A 16,845-nucleotide genomic window follows, 5' to 3' on the forward strand; every position below is an offset into this window, starting at 1 on the left:
TCTGATTTTTAGTCCTTTTTACCAATTTTTTTTAACTTTATTTGCTGTTTCAAGCGCGTTTCTGAGTTAACATTGAAGCAAAAATGTGTCAAACAATGTAAACAGTGTGAAATAACAAATAAAGTTAAAAAAATTTGGTAAAAAGGACTAAAACCAGAGTTTTCTAAAGTTGAAGGACTAAATTGTACCTTAGTTTGAAAATAGACTAAAACCAAAATCGTCCCAAAGTATAGGGACTAAAAACATATTTAACCATTTTTAGAAAGATATGAATTTAGTTCTTGTAACCAAATTTTGTTAAATTGATTTAAGGTTTTAAATGTGTTTCTTAATTAACATTAAAGAAAAAAATGTTAACCTGTGAATAAATATCCCTTAATACGCTTTACCATAATCAAAGAATGAAAAATAATCAACACATCTTAAAGTGAGTTTATATTTTTTATAATAAGGAAAAAGAAAATGTTACTATCTGTTTCCTATACTTCACTTTAAAATGTGATTAGTTATGAAAATAAATATCTGGTTAATATACAATAAATAAATAATAAAAGTCAATTTTTGACAATTCACTTTTAATAAATAATAACAACTTCTTTTCAGTAAAAAAACATTATATTTAAGTTAATTAATAAAAAAATGATTTAAAATTTAACTGAGTTATATAATGGCATGTAAAACAAAATTGTAAGGACACTCTTTTTATATTTAAAATTTTCCATCTTGTATCTAAAATGAGTCAATGTTTTCTGAATTTCATTCTTCTGTGACATTCAAATTATAATTCTATAAATTATCATTTTATTTTTATTATTTTAACCTAATATTTATTTTATAAAAAAATATCAAATAAATATAAATAGAAAAAGTGACGCCAAATACTATTTTTTTTCATTTAAATTTGAAGAAGTTATACTTTTATACTCTTAAAAAATACTCCTCGTATAACTCATATCCTTAATAATATATATCAAATAAAAAATAATTAAAATATGAAACATATTAATTATCAAATAATTATTTTTCTATTGTTGGGCTTTTCTTAATTTTTTTTTGTCTGTGACGCTTCCTTTTTTGAACATTTTTTGCGGAAGTACTTTCTTAGAACTTATGACAACGAAGAATTATAATGAAGAAAAAGTGGTTCTTGTAGACAAAAATATCACTTAAATCTATGATCATTTTGATGAAATCAATATAATTTCAACCTTTGGTTTATTAATTACATCTTGTTGGTTAATTGATTATAAGTATTATATCTTCTGTTAAGAAGTGTATTTAAGTATATTTAGTGATGTATGATTTTAATATACTTTTCTCAAATCCAGATATATATGTCTTAAAACATGAACAATATATTAAAAAAATAATTTACTTGATAAAGTTTAATCTAATGTCTACTCTGACTTTGGTTTTACTCTCAATTTCCAAAGAAACTATGAATTTCAAACTATAATTCCATTGTTCATCCTTTTCCATGTCTTGTCTGTAACCCCAATCTCCTCATTAACAGATTCCTCAAACATAATCTCTACTGACTTCCTGGACAATGCCAAGAAGCCTCAAGTTTTTTATTGGATGGTCAAACTTAGAAGGAAGATTCATGAGACCCAAAATTGACATGGAGATACAAACACAAATAAGATATGAACCTAATTATATAAAAGATCGATATAATTTTTTATCTAAAATCTTTAAGATAATGGATTAATTGGTTTAGGAAAAAGTTTGTGGAACACATCAGCAAAGCACTAGAAGAAATGCATGATTGTGGTCATGATGCTCATGTCATGTCATTATTGTTGGAAGTCTCACGTCGACTAGAGATAAAGCTAAATTATAATATATAAGAGGCGTGAAAACTTTATCTTAGAATCCGGTTTTGTGGAGTTGAGTTAGGTTTAAGTCCACTTCGAAAGTTCCATGTCAACTAGAGATAAGGTCAAGTTATAATATATAAGTGGGGTACAAACCTTAATTTAGAAGCTGGTTTTGTAAGGTTGACTTAGGTTTAAGTTTTTTAATTTTTTTTATAATGTATGATGTTGTGTTCTGCTTTATTTTTTTCTCATGTGATGCTCTTTTACTGCTATTTTTGGACTATATGTGATACCCGACATTTCTTTATGTGATTATCAGCTTACAGCACCTTGTTTCTCGCGAGGCTGATCCTCTGGAACCTAAGGTAAATTTGGTTAACTTTGCTAGATTTTTTACTGCTCACATGATGATGTTTTTATGATATTTGAATCTGTGACTATGGAATTGCTGAGCAATCTGTATGTTTACTTAAATTACGCGTGGAATTTAAAAGGAAGAAAACGAAGTAAAAGGAAATTATAAGCAGGGTCTATGGTTCCAATCTATTCAGGAAAAACTTTGGCCTGCTTTATCTGCTTCAGATGTAGAAGTTGTTAGAGCTTTTCAACAGTTGAGAGAATTGGACATAACTATAGTTTCAGGGGTCATTATTATTAATACGCAAAGTTAGAACACTACAATATTTTATGCAACAAACTGACTGAATGGCTTTGTTGGAAAATTGAGCTTGGATGAGCACTTATAGAATTGAAAACAAGATAAAATGTCTTGATTACAAGGGATGGAAAAAATTTGATGACTTGGATACTGAGAAATTAATGTTGGAAAATCCGAATATTAGTCTTAGTCTTATATTGAATAAAAATAAAAAAGTTAGAACATCACATAAGATAAAGATCCATAAATTTATTGTTTTAAAATTTAATATTGAAGATAATGTCAATCATTTATATATAGATTGAGCTTATGTCACATTGGTATTGGAAATCTCAATTTGTGCCTTATGTTGATGAATATCCCATAAACGATCCTGAGGTGTTGACTATTACAAAGTTTCCAAGGAGGTGGTGCATTCAATGTTATTCCAGTTGAAGTCACAAATGGTGACACCTTCTCAGCTTTTTCTAGAGAAAGATTGAAACAACTTATAGGAATACCTTGAACTAAACTCACTTACTAAGATGATATTAGAAGTTTATCTTGATCAAGTTCTTTAGAACTATCACTTCTCGATGTAATGAGGTATGTTGGACATTTCATACTATGTGAAACTAACGATATCTTCAATGATATACAATATCACCTCACACTAATCTTCTAATTTCTTTCTTGTGGTTGTTGTTAAAGCTAATAGCTTGATTATAATTGCATTGGTTATTAGAAGGATGTTATTATGATATATTGTAATAGAAGCAAGGCTCAAATTGACCCAATAGAGCACATGTGAAAACAAAAAAGAAAATAGCACATCAGAATAATATACCAGACAAAAAAGTCCTACATACAATACTATTGTCTGATATATTCGTCTTTTGTACTATTTTCTGTTTTGGTTTTACATGTGCTCTGTTGAACCAAATTGGACCTTACTTCTATTATATTATATTGAAAGTCTATTTAAATGAACTTATGAGTTTTGAGAGTGAACATTTTCATGACTCTAAGAATAAGATCGTGGGCATTCCCTTGTCAAACCCCGTAATAGTTTGAACTTCGTACATTTCGCCTTTATACACTGGCTTGAGTTGTGTTGCAACAAAAATAGATTGCACTTGAATAGTATTTGGAAAAAAGTTCTTTTAACAATTTTTTTTGACAATTTTTTGACAATGCATACGTGACAGTTTATGATTGGTCTGTTTCAAATATTTTTTAAACATAAATTCAAATAAATCAATAAAATGATAGCATGTGTCCTGTTGTCAAAAAGTTGTTAAAAATAGTTGCCAAAATATCAACATCCTAGTATTTGTCACTTTATTTGGGTTAGGAGCTAAGGCCGATTCATTTATACAGGTTGTCATTGGTCAAGCTGCTGTGCAGAGGTGTAACGCAACTATCAGATCCCTTGATGAAACGGAAACCTTCTACCCTCCAACAGTACATAATGATGATTTGCACAAGCTTTTTGTTGATCTTGCTGGGAATCTGCTTGACATCAATGAAGTTAATACTGACACTTCATTTGGGTTATATTTTCCTTTCAAACACTAGTTAGTTTACTGTTTTAAAACATGTCTTCTGTTTCTGTCATGTTTGGCAGTGACACTGGTACCACAACTATGCAGCAAAATAGGGTAAACAGAGGGGCTTGTTGATGTTGCCAACTTGAAACAAAAGTATAATTCTGATATCTGGGTATGTTTCGTAGCGCTAGCCTTAGCATCTTAGTTACAAGATAAACCAAGTAGCACATGGAAACTGCCAATTGAAAGAACCACAAACTAGATGCCTCAAAATAGTATACTATTATAGGTGCTAATGCATTTTTCAATGATCAGAAAAACAACTAGTGTCTACACATTAATCGCAAGACATATTCCAAAAAGATACTACAATATTTATTTATCTAATGAGAGATCCAATAAAGTATTAGTCAATATTTTGGCTAATACCAGTAAAAAAAATGTGGTTTAGATTCAATGTTCTGCACAACTAAATGCTGGAGGGGCAGCTCAAAATTTCCGCAATGCTGGGATGATGAATCATGTGACTGTAATGGAGTAACAGATGACTAACTAACATGCTCCAGTCAGCGCTCCTTCGAAGATACAGCTTATCAGCCAGGCACTTTTCAAATTCCTAGAGTTTTGGTTGCTATGTCTAAAAGAGGGCCTAAAGCATTAGGTGCAAATTTTCTTGCAAATAAGAAGCAAAGGGAAGATGGCTGGTTATTATAAAGACATGTCTGGTCTTGCAAAATTTTCTTGAAGAATTCCTCTTTGATGTCATCCTTCCCAAAAGTAGCTGGATGAGCACCACCCCTTGACCAGTCCACAAAAGTGAGGCTTCTATTTGCCAAAAGATGAGGGGTATTAATCGTTAGCATTGTCTGGAAATAGTGCTCATCAACGTAGCATTTGTGTGGAACGCAGAATTCTTTGAGCTTGGGATAGTAAGTACTGTCTTCAACTATCCTAAGGGCGAGTTCCCGGTTAACTTCAAACCACTGAGACCCCTTACGCCAGTCACTCATATTGATCTCAGGTGCCATGTTTTCCTCATAGCGTCCTCTCCCATAAGGGCCAGGTTCATCAACTGCACCCATAAAGCTATACCTTGAGCGTGAAATGTAACGGTACACAATGCTGAAGTTCTGGAGAGGAATGCAGGATTCGGATAAGAGGATAAACCATTCATTTGAGATATCAAGCAATGCATTGGCCAGAAGTCTTCTTTCAGCATCACACATACTCATCATTCCCCATTCAGCAACCTGTGAAGGAGAATGCTGATTAGAAATTTCTTAAAATCACAAAATATTCGACCTTGACCTATTCTTTGTCTAACAGTCACATTATGAAAATATAGAAGCGGTGCACAATTTGATGAACATCTCAGGGAGTGGGAATTAATATTTTGTAGATAACCATTGAATATATTCCTAAAACTTTTTAATGATTTTGAAGAAATCCGTGATTGGTAAGAGTTAAAAAGTGGCAGACCATAGAAGAACTAATTCAGTTTCGTAGTTAACTGTGGTTATTATAAGGCCAACATCTTTATTAAAAGAAGACTTAAATCTACTTTTGATCCCAATAGTTTCATGAATGTGCAGTTTTAGTCCCTATAAAATTTTAAATGTATAGATTTTGTCCTCCAATTTAACAAAACCAAGTAATTTTAGTCCACTATTAACGTACCATCTAATTGCTTACAAAAAATGCTACATGTATGTAAGTGTTAACAGTGTCAATTATTCATTTACTGATATATTTATAATAAATTTGACAATGAACTGTAATACATGTTATTATGACGAGTATGATGGAATGATATATTAACGGTGGGAAAAAAAATAATTTTGGAAAACTGGAGAAGTAAATATGCAATACATTTTTTATCAGGAAACTACTGTCACCAGAAGTGGACTTAAGCCTTTTTTTCCCAATAAATATGCCAGTCTTAATAACCATTGTTAACTACAAACTGAATTAGTCCTTCAAAGGTTCATCACTTTTTAACTGCTAACAATCACAAATTTGTGCAAAATCACAAAACAATATCCTTAGAAAAATTATTACCCTAGCACACATTATATGTAGCATACTAAGATGGAATGCAGTACTTTTTAAGAAAAATCAATTAAACAGACCAAAGTGAAGAAATTTCCTTTTACCAGGGTATAATTCATACACGAAGAACCAGGAATGTGAATTTTTCTTTTCCTAATAAGATCTTATCCCAAAAAAATATGCCACAGATCCAGACATTGGATAATTCCATGCTTAAAATGCAGAGAAAAGTACAAAATCTGAGTGAGACAAATTTGTTTGGAAGAGTCTCCTAGTTCTATTATAAATATAGAAATATTATACAAGGGGTTTACTCCTAATTAGGGACAGCTTGTTGCTACAGTAGATCTATTAGACCAAAATCACAGGTTTAGTCAAGACCAAGTTTTAAAATCAATCAATTTGCCCATCTGGATCCACTTTGACAGTGTAAACTAGGGGTGAACACTAGTCTGGATGCGCTGAACTTAAGGGATGCTCAGATCCAAAACTAATCAATGTCCATTGGTTTGGGTAAGCTCACGTTTTTCAATTAAATTTTAGACAACTCAAATCAAACTGATCCAATCACTTTCAAGTTGGTTTAAGTTAAGTCATAGCATCTACTAATAAAACAGAAAAACAAATAGAAGGAAAAATAAAATCATAATTAAATGAGACAATGTTGATGAAAAGTTTCAAAAGTCAGAATTGTAGAATTGCCCGGACCCATGACCACCCTAGTGTAGACCCAGGGTCGTCCATTGATAGATATCCTTGGAGGTAAAGGAACGAGGGTTCAAGTAGCTTGGAATCTAAAGTTATCATCTCATCAATCATAACTTGTCTACAGGTCAAATAGAAAAGTGTTTTCTATACAGACTTGGAAATAGAGACAAAAGACATGACAAAAAGATAAAAGTATAATGTAAGGTGATAAGCGATTATAACTACATAAATTATTAATGGAATGAATTTTGTGAGTAAAACAGATATCTTTACGGAGAGAAATGGATTGATCATCAAGAGAGTCAAACAGTTTTGCAGTATAGAAAAAGACTGGAAGAGGAGATGAGTTATCTGTACTCCACAAGGTGTTCTTTAATTGGCATAGGGGGATGACACTGATCAGTGATGAGAGAATGAGGATTGAAAGGCTTTAGATTGGAGAAACAAAAGCAAGAAAGGAACATGTGTGTAATACTTGGGAAATAGAATCCTATTCAACTGAAGATGCAAAGAAGGGACTATCCTTGAAAAAGATAATATCAACAAGCATATGAAAGAAATGTGTGGAAGGAGAATAACAGAAACGGACAATTTATCAAGATCATGAAAACATAAGCCAAAAACCCAAGTAGGAATATGAAATAAAGGTTCATCATGATACCATATGGAGTGAGGTAACTTGTTGTCAATAGTAGATGATATTCAACTTGTTAAGAGAGTGGGGGAATATTTCCTTGTTATTGTGGTGTCGCTGCAGTTTGTCCTGGAGAGATATGTTGCCTTCAGTAATTTCATTAACGAAAACTATTATTTGAGCACCACCATTGCAGACATTGTTACACACCCACATGTGCAATTTTTTACAAGCAGTCTTTGCCTGCACATGGGGTCTACGCATCTCCTTTCCTTGTCTGTTTGTCATGTTGTAGCATTGGTTTGGTTCATCAACCCTCATTTGTCGTGAAGGTTTTAGTCATTGCAAGCACTAGAGTGATTAGACCACTGTGTCATTTTTCAGTGCTTTCTCCTCTGCTCGTTAAGGTCTCAGCTGCTACGAATCCTCCAAGTAAAAGAATGGCTACCACTGTTCAATTCAGAGGCCACTGATCATCCTTACGTTCAAGAGTCGTGACTAGGGGTTCTTTCATGTGACTTTTTCTGTTGGGAGTTCGTCAATATGTGGGGCAGTTGTGCCACCTTATAGGTGCTTGTTTGTGATGTTGTATCCTCTATTTGACTACCTGTGCAGCCGTTTCTAAGTTGCTAGTTGCATTTGTCAGAAATATTTTGGTCTTTAGTTGTTGTGTTCGTGGCTGAATCAGAGGCTTGTCTCATTCATTTGATACCCAAGCTCTTTTCTTTCGGCCAAGGGCTTGAACAATTACAAGTGTTGGCCAACTTGCATAATTGATTCGGTTGACAAGTGGGTCTTGCCATGTAGGATCTCAAAGGTATGTTTGTAACAAGCTTAAAACTTAATTAGCTTTAGTTTGACAGCGAGCATCAGAATCTAAAAAAAAAAAAAGTCTATAATTTATTATAGAATGTCTAAAATTACCTCTTAGCATTAGTTTGTTATCTTAGAGCATCTTATCAAATCGTCCTCGTTGGCATCTAGCCTTTGCAGCAAGCAGAAAGAAAGAGAGGAGGGAGGAGAGGATAGAGAAGTGTGGGGTTAAAGTGGGAAAAAAAGATAGGAAGGAGGAAATATATAGTATGGAGAAGGCTAGTAGGAGTGGCAGGACTATGGGATCCAGATACGTATCTCATGCTTTAGAATAGCCTGTTATCCTAGGATTCACATATTTCTTAGCAATTATCGTGATTTGTTTTCCATATTTAAGTAGAATTACCACTCTATTAGTTAGTAAATATAAGGGTTAGAGTGTTAGTCTTTGAATAAAATGTTTTATTAAGCCTTAATCATAATGTTTATAGACTTTTTAACAAACATATATGAAACATAGGAATGGGATCTGCCCATCATTTAATATGACCATAAATTAGCAGCAACCATCATAAAACTCCATAATAAATGTGGATGGGTTGAAACACCAACAAATAAATGGCATTGCATTGCTGTGGCCTACGGCTAATAATATAGAATTTGGATGAAAAACGAGCTGATGAACAATTGTAAACAAGGAAATCCATATAGATAATGATTTTCCAAATGAATACGTATAGCACCTAACACCATGAGACAGTCAAAGCAAAATTCACATCGAATAAAGCTGGATTATACCTGGCTTGGGATCTGTGTTTTATGAAAAACTGATGATGGTGGAAAATCCGCACTATAGGAAGGCAGCGAATGAACATAGATTGAATAAAGCCTCTCATTCCCTTTAAAGAACTTCTCCCAGAGTGGTGCCATTGGCAATGGTCCCTTGGTCAAGAACATGAAGGCAATCTTGGGAGTTCTTTTAAAGGGGTAACTCTTGATCCTCGGAACAAAAGTAGCTCGCCAGAAGAGCTCAGTGTCGTTCATGGAATGCAGCAAACTGGATGGAGGCCTAATCAAACTTTCTATGGTCACCGGCTGCTCAAAGCAAGGTTTAATGGTAGACTGTATCAAAGCCACATTATGAATACCAAAATGCCTAATCATGTACATGCTGAGAAACGAAGCACCCAGACCAATAACCAAAAATACCAAGAAGAACTTCAGAAGCCTCAAAGGGAAGGGCCTAGAGGGAGTAGTTCTCAATGCAGCAGGGTCCTTCCCTTCTTCCATTCTAGACTGCATGGTTTTTCCTCAGCTATCTACCAATCAAACCAAGGATCACAGTACTCTTGTTCCTTCACACATAATCAAATCTCACAAACACCTCATACGCATCAAAAGCCTCACTTTTCAACGCAAAACCAAATCAACACAAACGTGCCACAACATTCAAATTTCACCACATGGGGCATCCTTAGTTCTTTATTGGGAGAACCAACGACAAGCCATATCAAATAACAGATCAAAACCCAAACCAAGCACGAGATCACATCAAACAACGAAACAAAATCAGCTTCCAACAAAACGAACAATGCTCACACCGTTCAAAAACCAGAAAGACCCGACTTACGAACAAATCAAAAGCTTGGTTCCCCGTTTTCCCGGAAAGGGTGGAAACGGCATTGGAGGGCGGATTGGTGAGGGAAGAAAAGCAAGAAAAAATAGGCAGAAAAGCGTGAGAGGCGCATTACCATGATGCCATGTTAAAAAGCCAGTTACATACACGGTTCAATCAATGGAAAAGAATAACGTTTGGTGGATCCCTTCACGCTTTTCTCCCTCGCTCTTGAATAACGCCAAATTTCAAAGGAAATGGGAATTATGCTATCTCTGCACTTTCATTCATCACTGTGCAGAAAAACGTGCTAAGTGTTGTTTATAATTTTCTCTCTGTTTTAGGCTTTGAACAGAAGTTAAAGTTGAATCGGGTACTCCTAGATAGGAGAGAGAAAAATAAAAAATAAAATAAAACAAAATAAACGCAGCATGATTATCTTAAAACCTATTATTACTAACCTAAGATCAGTTTCATAGATTTTTGTCTGTTACTTTTTGAGCTTAAGTTGTTGCTGTCGTTTTGGGTTTGGTTGGACTCGGCCCACACCATTCATGTTGGTTTCTAGTTTCAACATTCATATATACATTTAATTTTTCATTCAATTCATCTACAACTATGTCCCGTTATTTTAGCATCTGCAATTTAAATTATATTATAAAAGTATAATCCTTTAAAAAAAATCAATGGATGTAGTATTGTCAAAATGGTTCATGAGCCGAATCTGGTTTATCATATATTCAAGGTCGAGTTGGATTAAAAAATTTTTTTGATACGAAGTAATTTATATATATATATATATATATATATATATATATATATATATATATATATATATATATATATATATATATATATCATTTTGAATGTTTTCGGAATTTGACCCTATTTAGATTGAAATTTATTTAGATTTGAATTAGAAAAAAATTTTATCTTTCATTTGAATAAAAAAACTTATCATTAAGTGAATATGTGAATCAAATCGTTTAACCCACCAATTCATGACGAATCGGATCGAGTTTGAATTTTTTTGACTCACTAATAAATAAATCGGGTTGAGTTGGCTTACTAAGTGACCAACCCATGATGAAGAGTGACCCATTTTAACATCACTAAATACATGTATAAAAATTATAGTTTAACAAAAACTTGAACATTACATAAGTATAAAAATTAAATAATGAACTAGATATCAATATAACCATTTATTTGGTACATTTCCTTATTTACTTTAATACAATTTTGAGTTAGAATCTTGTAAAAATATAACTTTCCTTGTAGCATTTTAGCATCTATGCATAGGTGTTGGTTATGTCAATGTTGTTAGAATTTTCTAAAAGCACATGTTGGTTGAAAATTCCCCATCATGCCCCATATTGTACTTGTAATGTGATTTTCTTTGATTTCACTAATTGGTCATCTGAGTCCAAGTTCTTTGGGATGGGGCAGTTTCTAATTGTTGTAGGTTGAGTGTAGGGTTTTCCTTTTATTGTTGTTGATTTTTGTTTCTTTGTGAACATTTTTCCCACCAAACTTTTCTAGTCCATTAAGAATACATTCACCACATTATTCTCTTTCTTTCCTTCAAAGTTATGATGGTGATAATGACAACGTTTTACTAAAGATTCTTGGAAAAAATGGCTACCAAGTTATTACTTTGCTTCAAATATGCTCTTTCTTGAAATATGCCTAAGTCTCAAGAGTTATTGAACAATGAAATTATAGTATGTTTCAACTTTTTTTTGCAAACAATTGATAAAATTTTAAAAATAAATATTTCTTTTGCTCCTATGAATATTATAATTCGGTTTGATCTTTATAAAAAAAAAAAATTCTTTATATTTTATCCTTCACAGTTTAAACCTAATTATTATTATTTTTTCTTTCGTAAATGAATAATTTTAATCTTGGTTTGCATAAAATATTTTGCTTTGCTTTATTTTTAGTTCTTTCAAAATGGCGGAAATAATCATTCAATACGCTCTACATATTTCTTAGCTTAAAAGTAAAAATGTTCATATATAAATTCAATAAAATACTAATAAGCATTTTAAATTTTGGAATTTTGCTAATTTTTAACTCTAAAACTATTTAACAATTTTACGTATAATAATTTTATTATATTTATTGTATATTTGTTAGATCTAGATGTTTTATGGGTCTAAGTTTAAGAAGTAACATTTGTCTTTACATTTCCTGAATGAATGTTTGAAAAATATGGGATAGTGAGAATCAAATTTCAAAAAGAAAACATAAACATACAGTTAAGATATTATGAATAATTTGAATAAGTTGTTTGTACAAGGCCGAAAGAGCTGCTAATCTCTGCATTTCTTCAAGTGATTGGTACAAATATTTTTTTTCTCTGTTTTCATGAATTTACAAATGCTGCTGCTTCTGCTTGAGTTTCCACCCATGCAATATTATTATCAGACAAAAATGGTTATAGGTACATACAGTGTTAGAGTGTCAAACTAGAAATATCAGGAATAAACAGACATGTCATGTCACGGACAGACCATGTTACTAGTTACAAATGTTTCCTTTCTTCTTGTATTGATCTGAATATCCTTGCAGCCGATTCACTAGCTGATTTTGGATTATGAGGCATGGCTTTGATTACTCTTGGCTGCAGTTCAACCTGAGTGTGCCTATCTTCTGATTGCCAAAATGTCGGAGCCAAAGGAAACAAAGGAAGCACTTCCCCAGCACTCGTCCTCTTGGAAGGACTGCTGGCTGTGCTTCTATGTGGTTCTTTATCTTTTGGTGATTGGTGAATTGAAATGTTTCTTGACATCACTTGGCTTGTGGGGCTGGATATGTTAGATGAACTTTGGTACAGTATGGCAGAATTGACTTCTCCACATGAGTTGTGGTTTTCAGGACCATTCGACTGCCCCATTTGCTCGACAGCTGAAGCTGACATAGAAGATGGATTGTGGATGAATGGTGGTGGTAAGAACTGGGGCAAAGATGAACCAGAAAGGATTCCAAACTTTTGGTGAGAACTTGGAGCAAGAGCTGCTTCTGAAGAAGCATCTTTACTTAAAGGATTGAAGCTAACCGAGCCACAAGTGCCGTATATGGGTGCCATGAAGCCTGCATTTGGAGGGCATGGCCCTATGACTGGTTTGTATACTAGGCCTTCGGATGGTGACATGACAGGAACTAGCCACTGGTTTCCTGGTGGAGGGTAGACATAGCTTGAGGACTGTTTGGAATTTGTATCCGAGGAGGCTATTGGAAGGTTTGCTAACTGATGGCCATAGTTCGGCAGCTGATTAGCATGGCCTTTGGTTATGTTGTTGACACAAGGAATGGGAATCTTCTCAACTGCACTGTTTGTAGCATGCTCAGCAGTAGGGGCCTTCACGGATTTACTGTCAAGTTTAGCAACTGAGGATGGTTTTTCACCAACAAAATCAGATTGAAATTTCTTGGTTGTGGATTGGTTTGGTGGTGGCTTGTTAAGTAAAAGGTTATCTGCAAGAAATATGTGGGGTGAGCCTGCAATTAATCTTTGCACCTGTTACAAGAAATGTGTAGTTACTTCTCATATTATGATGAGTGAAGACGAAGTTAAGAGTGTCTAGTTTGGCAATTACCTTTATCAGTCTATGCAATTCAAACACTTGCATGACAAAGATTTTCTGTTGGCTGAAAATAGCAATGTCAGTATCAGTTCAAAGTATGGAACCCAATCATGTTTAAAAGAAAAGTGGATGAAAAATGAACACATCAAGAACTAGATCACTATATTCAATCTGCATTAAAATTTGAGAATTGCAAGGCTGTAAGTTTGTCAGAGACTTGTAAAGATTTTCAGCAAACAATAACAAAATCAGCAAAGTTCAGAAGTAGTTTAACAGAAAGAGAGCAAGGCCAAATCATAAACACATGTTACTAGACAGGTAAACTAACTTGACTATAGTTCTTCTGGCTTTCCAAAATTGTTGTTCACCTATAGCTCCTACAACATTGTCAGGGGAAATATGCATAACCGATGTCTCCTCATCTTCGTTCCCAGCTCCCTTGTCAAGGAAGAACCTTCTACCAATCTCTAACTCTGCAGAACATTTGTGCACATCACTAGCTGCTGGCTTCTCGATGTGATGGTCCCTAGAGTTGAATTTGTCCCCAAAAGCTGCATGTTCTTCATGTGTATGGACACTGCTACCTTGCAACGTTTTCAAGCTATCTACTGAAATATTTCTAATTTCATCCTTCAAAGATCTATGTTCTATATTCATTGATTTAGAATCCCTACCTTGCACCAATGAGATTAATGATGCATCTGTCATGTCACCAAAACCATCTAACGAGAGCACTTCCTCTGGCTTCTGACCATTTTGACTCACTTTTGTAAGCTCCTCCATCTGGATCTTCCCATATTGTGCTGACTTCAGGTCTACCACACCAGGTGAATTCACCTTCTTTCTAAATGAACTCCGATTTTTAAGAGAACAGCTCAAATTACAACCGTCTTCATCTTTATTACTTTGGATGATGTTACAGCATGAGCTTTTTCCATGTGCAGAAGCAGAAGTTATAAAAACATCTTCACCATCAAGTGCTTTCAGAGAATTCTTACTATTGATGATATTGTCTTGCTGAAATGAATTGTGTTTACTAGTAAATGACAATGAGCATAAGAAGTTTAAATTTGGTAACTTGCAGGCTTCTTCGTTTCTCTCACTCACGACTCACCGTGTATTTGGTTAAGTTACTCCTTCTAAAATTGTAAGCTTGACTCTTCTCAGCCAGAATAGAAGGTGCATTGGAGTTGAACTGGATGCTTTGATTACTACTGATCTGCAGCACAGCAAAAACATAACAATTAAAAACGGTTGCAAAAGATGAGCAGAAAAACTTATTGGTATAAATATCTAACCATGTATCAAATTTCTCACAAGTTACATACACCTCTAGTATTTGATGGAACAAACTACGATCTTTAGGCTATAAAAAAGGAGGCTTGTCTAGAGATTTTGGATCTTTGGGAAGTTGTTAAAGAGGATTATGAAGTATTTCCACTGTCAAACAATCCTACCATGGCCTAGAGAAAACATCACAAGGGAAAAACAACCGGAAAGCAGAGAAGAGTTTACAACCTCCAAGATAAAGAGTGTTGGAAATGTTCCTAGGATGATGTCAAAATAATTATCATTTTGATTTTTAATAAGTGAATTATTAAATTCATAAGAATCTTGATTTTAGTTGTTGGTGGATTATTTAATTTCAGATTCTAGTATTCAGTCACCATTAGCAACTCCTAAAATCATGGAACAAAATTTATATGTAGTTATTTGAGAGTACTTAGATACAAGTTAAACTCAACAAAATTTCTAAGCTTCTTCAATCAAAATGTTTTATATTATTTCCTAACCCAAAAACCAATTGTACTCCATGCTAGACAGAAAGCATAACTACTTGAGAATCAAAAAGATGGTACTGCAACTTCCCTTGCTTCCATAAGAAAAAAGAGTGATATTCATAATTCAAAGATCCAAGACAAAATTTAAGGGGGCAGAAATGGGTATTTTAGAATAAGAGAAAGAAGTTGCTAAAAGAAAAGAATACTTCTGTATCATTGAAGAATACTTCTGTAATTTGTTTATCACTATTACTTAAACTATGTTTGAAATTTCCAAGTTTGGTGAAAAATGTGTAGTACTCTCATGAATTCACGCAACTTAATACCTTTATTCACGCTTAACACATCAATCAAAAGGATAGAAATAAGAAAAACAGAGTTCGGTTCCAACTATCTGTGATGGTACAGGAAATTATCAAAGGCAAGAATTTGAAGAACTTGACTTGACTCACGTGGCTTGAAGATGTATGAGCTGTGTAGTTTCTGAGCGGGAGTGGAAACAAGGATGCTGATGCTGGTGCAAAACTTTGAGAAGGGATGCTGAATTGTTCATAGAGTGCCATCTTATTCCTTGGGGGTGCTTTTGGTCCTCCTTTCTCAGCATCCTTAACATGCAATCTTGGAAACATTGGACTAATCTCCTTGCTCTCTTCAATTCCCCCTCTCATCCTATTCATGCTTCTATACACTATCCACATGCAACAATTTTACATCTCTGCCAATTTCACAAAACATTCTTTTCAATTCTCTCATACAAAAAAGTACGTGTTTCTCAGTAGCATAAACCACTTCAGAAGTATCAGAAACTCAAATTCACACAACAGAAACAAGTTCTGTAGGCGAATTTAACCAGCAGAAACAATTCCAACCATGTCAGAACAAATCAATCCATCCACAAGCTATTCATAGTAAATCAAAACAAAAAGCAAAAAAATAAATTAACCAGCTCCAAAGCAACAGTTTTTTTTATCCCATCCCACATTATCAACAAGGACGAGGAAAACATCCCAAAACAGAGCAAAAATTAGAAAGAAAAAAAAAAGCACAAATCCATGTCTACCCAATTGACAAAAACTAAACTTTTTAGGTGAAAACCAAACGCCAAACACTTAGAAAAGCACAAGAACCCTAATGAAGGTCAGCTAAGACGTAAACAATAAGAAAATCAAAGGAAAAATCTTGCAAGCACAGAAGAGAGAAATAGATTTTTTTTTTAACAGAGAAAAAGGAATATCTTCAAACAGACAGACAGATAGATAGATAGAGCTGGAAAACAAGGCCACCATGAAACCACGAGGGCTTGAGCAATAAAAGTAAAAGAAGTGAGAGGAGATTAAACTTGGAAGGTAACAACATGGGGTATAGTTAAAGGATATCAGAGAGAGGGTTCTGTAATGTGAAATAATATACCGAATCTTGTTGGAAGAGAAAGTAGTGTTCCGGAATGAGTATGAAGAAGAAGAAGCAGCATGCAAGAGCATTGTTAGTGACCCTACCATGTTGTTGAATTGATGAGGAAGAGGAGGCAAAGAGTATAAGAGGGAGAGTAACATGGCATAATGAATGTGGATGATTGGAGCCAGAGGCAGTGACCGAGTCTCTGTTTCTTATTTTCCTTTGCACGCACTTACTTTCGGGTAAGAGA

The 16,845-nt window shown here is 33.9% G+C and overlaps 2 protein-coding genes and 1 long non-coding RNA gene across 7 annotated transcripts; 1 reads left to right on the forward strand and 2 right to left on the reverse strand.

Moving 5' to 3' along the window:
* The first annotated feature begins 1,875 nt into the window (after positions 1–1,875).
* LOC111242552 lies at positions 1,876–4,220 on the forward strand. Its single transcript, XR_002669725.1, has 3 exons — positions 1,876–1,999; positions 2,140–2,185; positions 3,838–4,220. It is a non-coding gene; the product is annotated as an uncharacterized LOC111242552 (long non-coding RNA).
* Positions 4,221–4,315: 95 nt separating this feature from the next.
* On the reverse strand, positions 4,316–9,502 carry LOC106774025. Its single transcript, XM_014660826.2, has 2 exons — positions 9,010–9,502; positions 4,316–5,257 (listed from the first exon to the last, which is right to left on the reverse strand). Exons 1-2 carry the CDS (start codon positions 9,499–9,501, stop codon positions 4,616–4,618), a joined length of 1,134 nt encoding a protein of 377 aa, XP_014516312.1. The 5' UTR covers position 9,502; the 3' UTR covers positions 4,316–4,615.
* A 2,583-nt stretch (positions 9,503–12,085) lies between these two features.
* Positions 12,086–16,845, reverse strand: LOC106774185 (ELF3-like protein 2). 5 transcript variants are annotated; one of them, XM_014661080.2, is made up of 7 exons: positions 16,611–16,845; positions 15,653–15,915; positions 14,534–14,638; positions 14,094–14,436; positions 13,748–14,003; positions 13,432–13,483; positions 12,086–13,352 (listed from the first exon to the last, which is right to left on the reverse strand). In XM_014661080.2, the coding sequence occupies exons 2-7, from the start codon at positions 15,896–15,898 to the stop codon at positions 12,357–12,359; spliced, it is 1,998 nt and encodes a 665-aa protein (XP_014516566.1). In that variant the 5' UTR covers positions 15,899–15,915; positions 16,611–16,845; the 3' UTR covers positions 12,086–12,356. The 5 variants fall into 5 exon arrangements, with proteins under 5 accessions (XP_014516566.1, XP_014516565.1, XP_022641862.1 ...); XM_014661079.2 differs by having other exon boundaries at positions 13,748–14,024; XM_022786141.1 differs by having other exon boundaries at positions 13,748–14,436; positions 16,697–16,845.

The sequence above is a fragment of the Vigna radiata genome, chromosome 9 (assembly GCF_000741045.1).
Source record: "Vigna radiata var. radiata cultivar VC1973A chromosome 9, Vradiata_ver6, whole genome shotgun sequence".
NCBI lineage: Eukaryota > Viridiplantae > Streptophyta > Magnoliopsida > Fabales > Fabaceae > Vigna > Vigna radiata.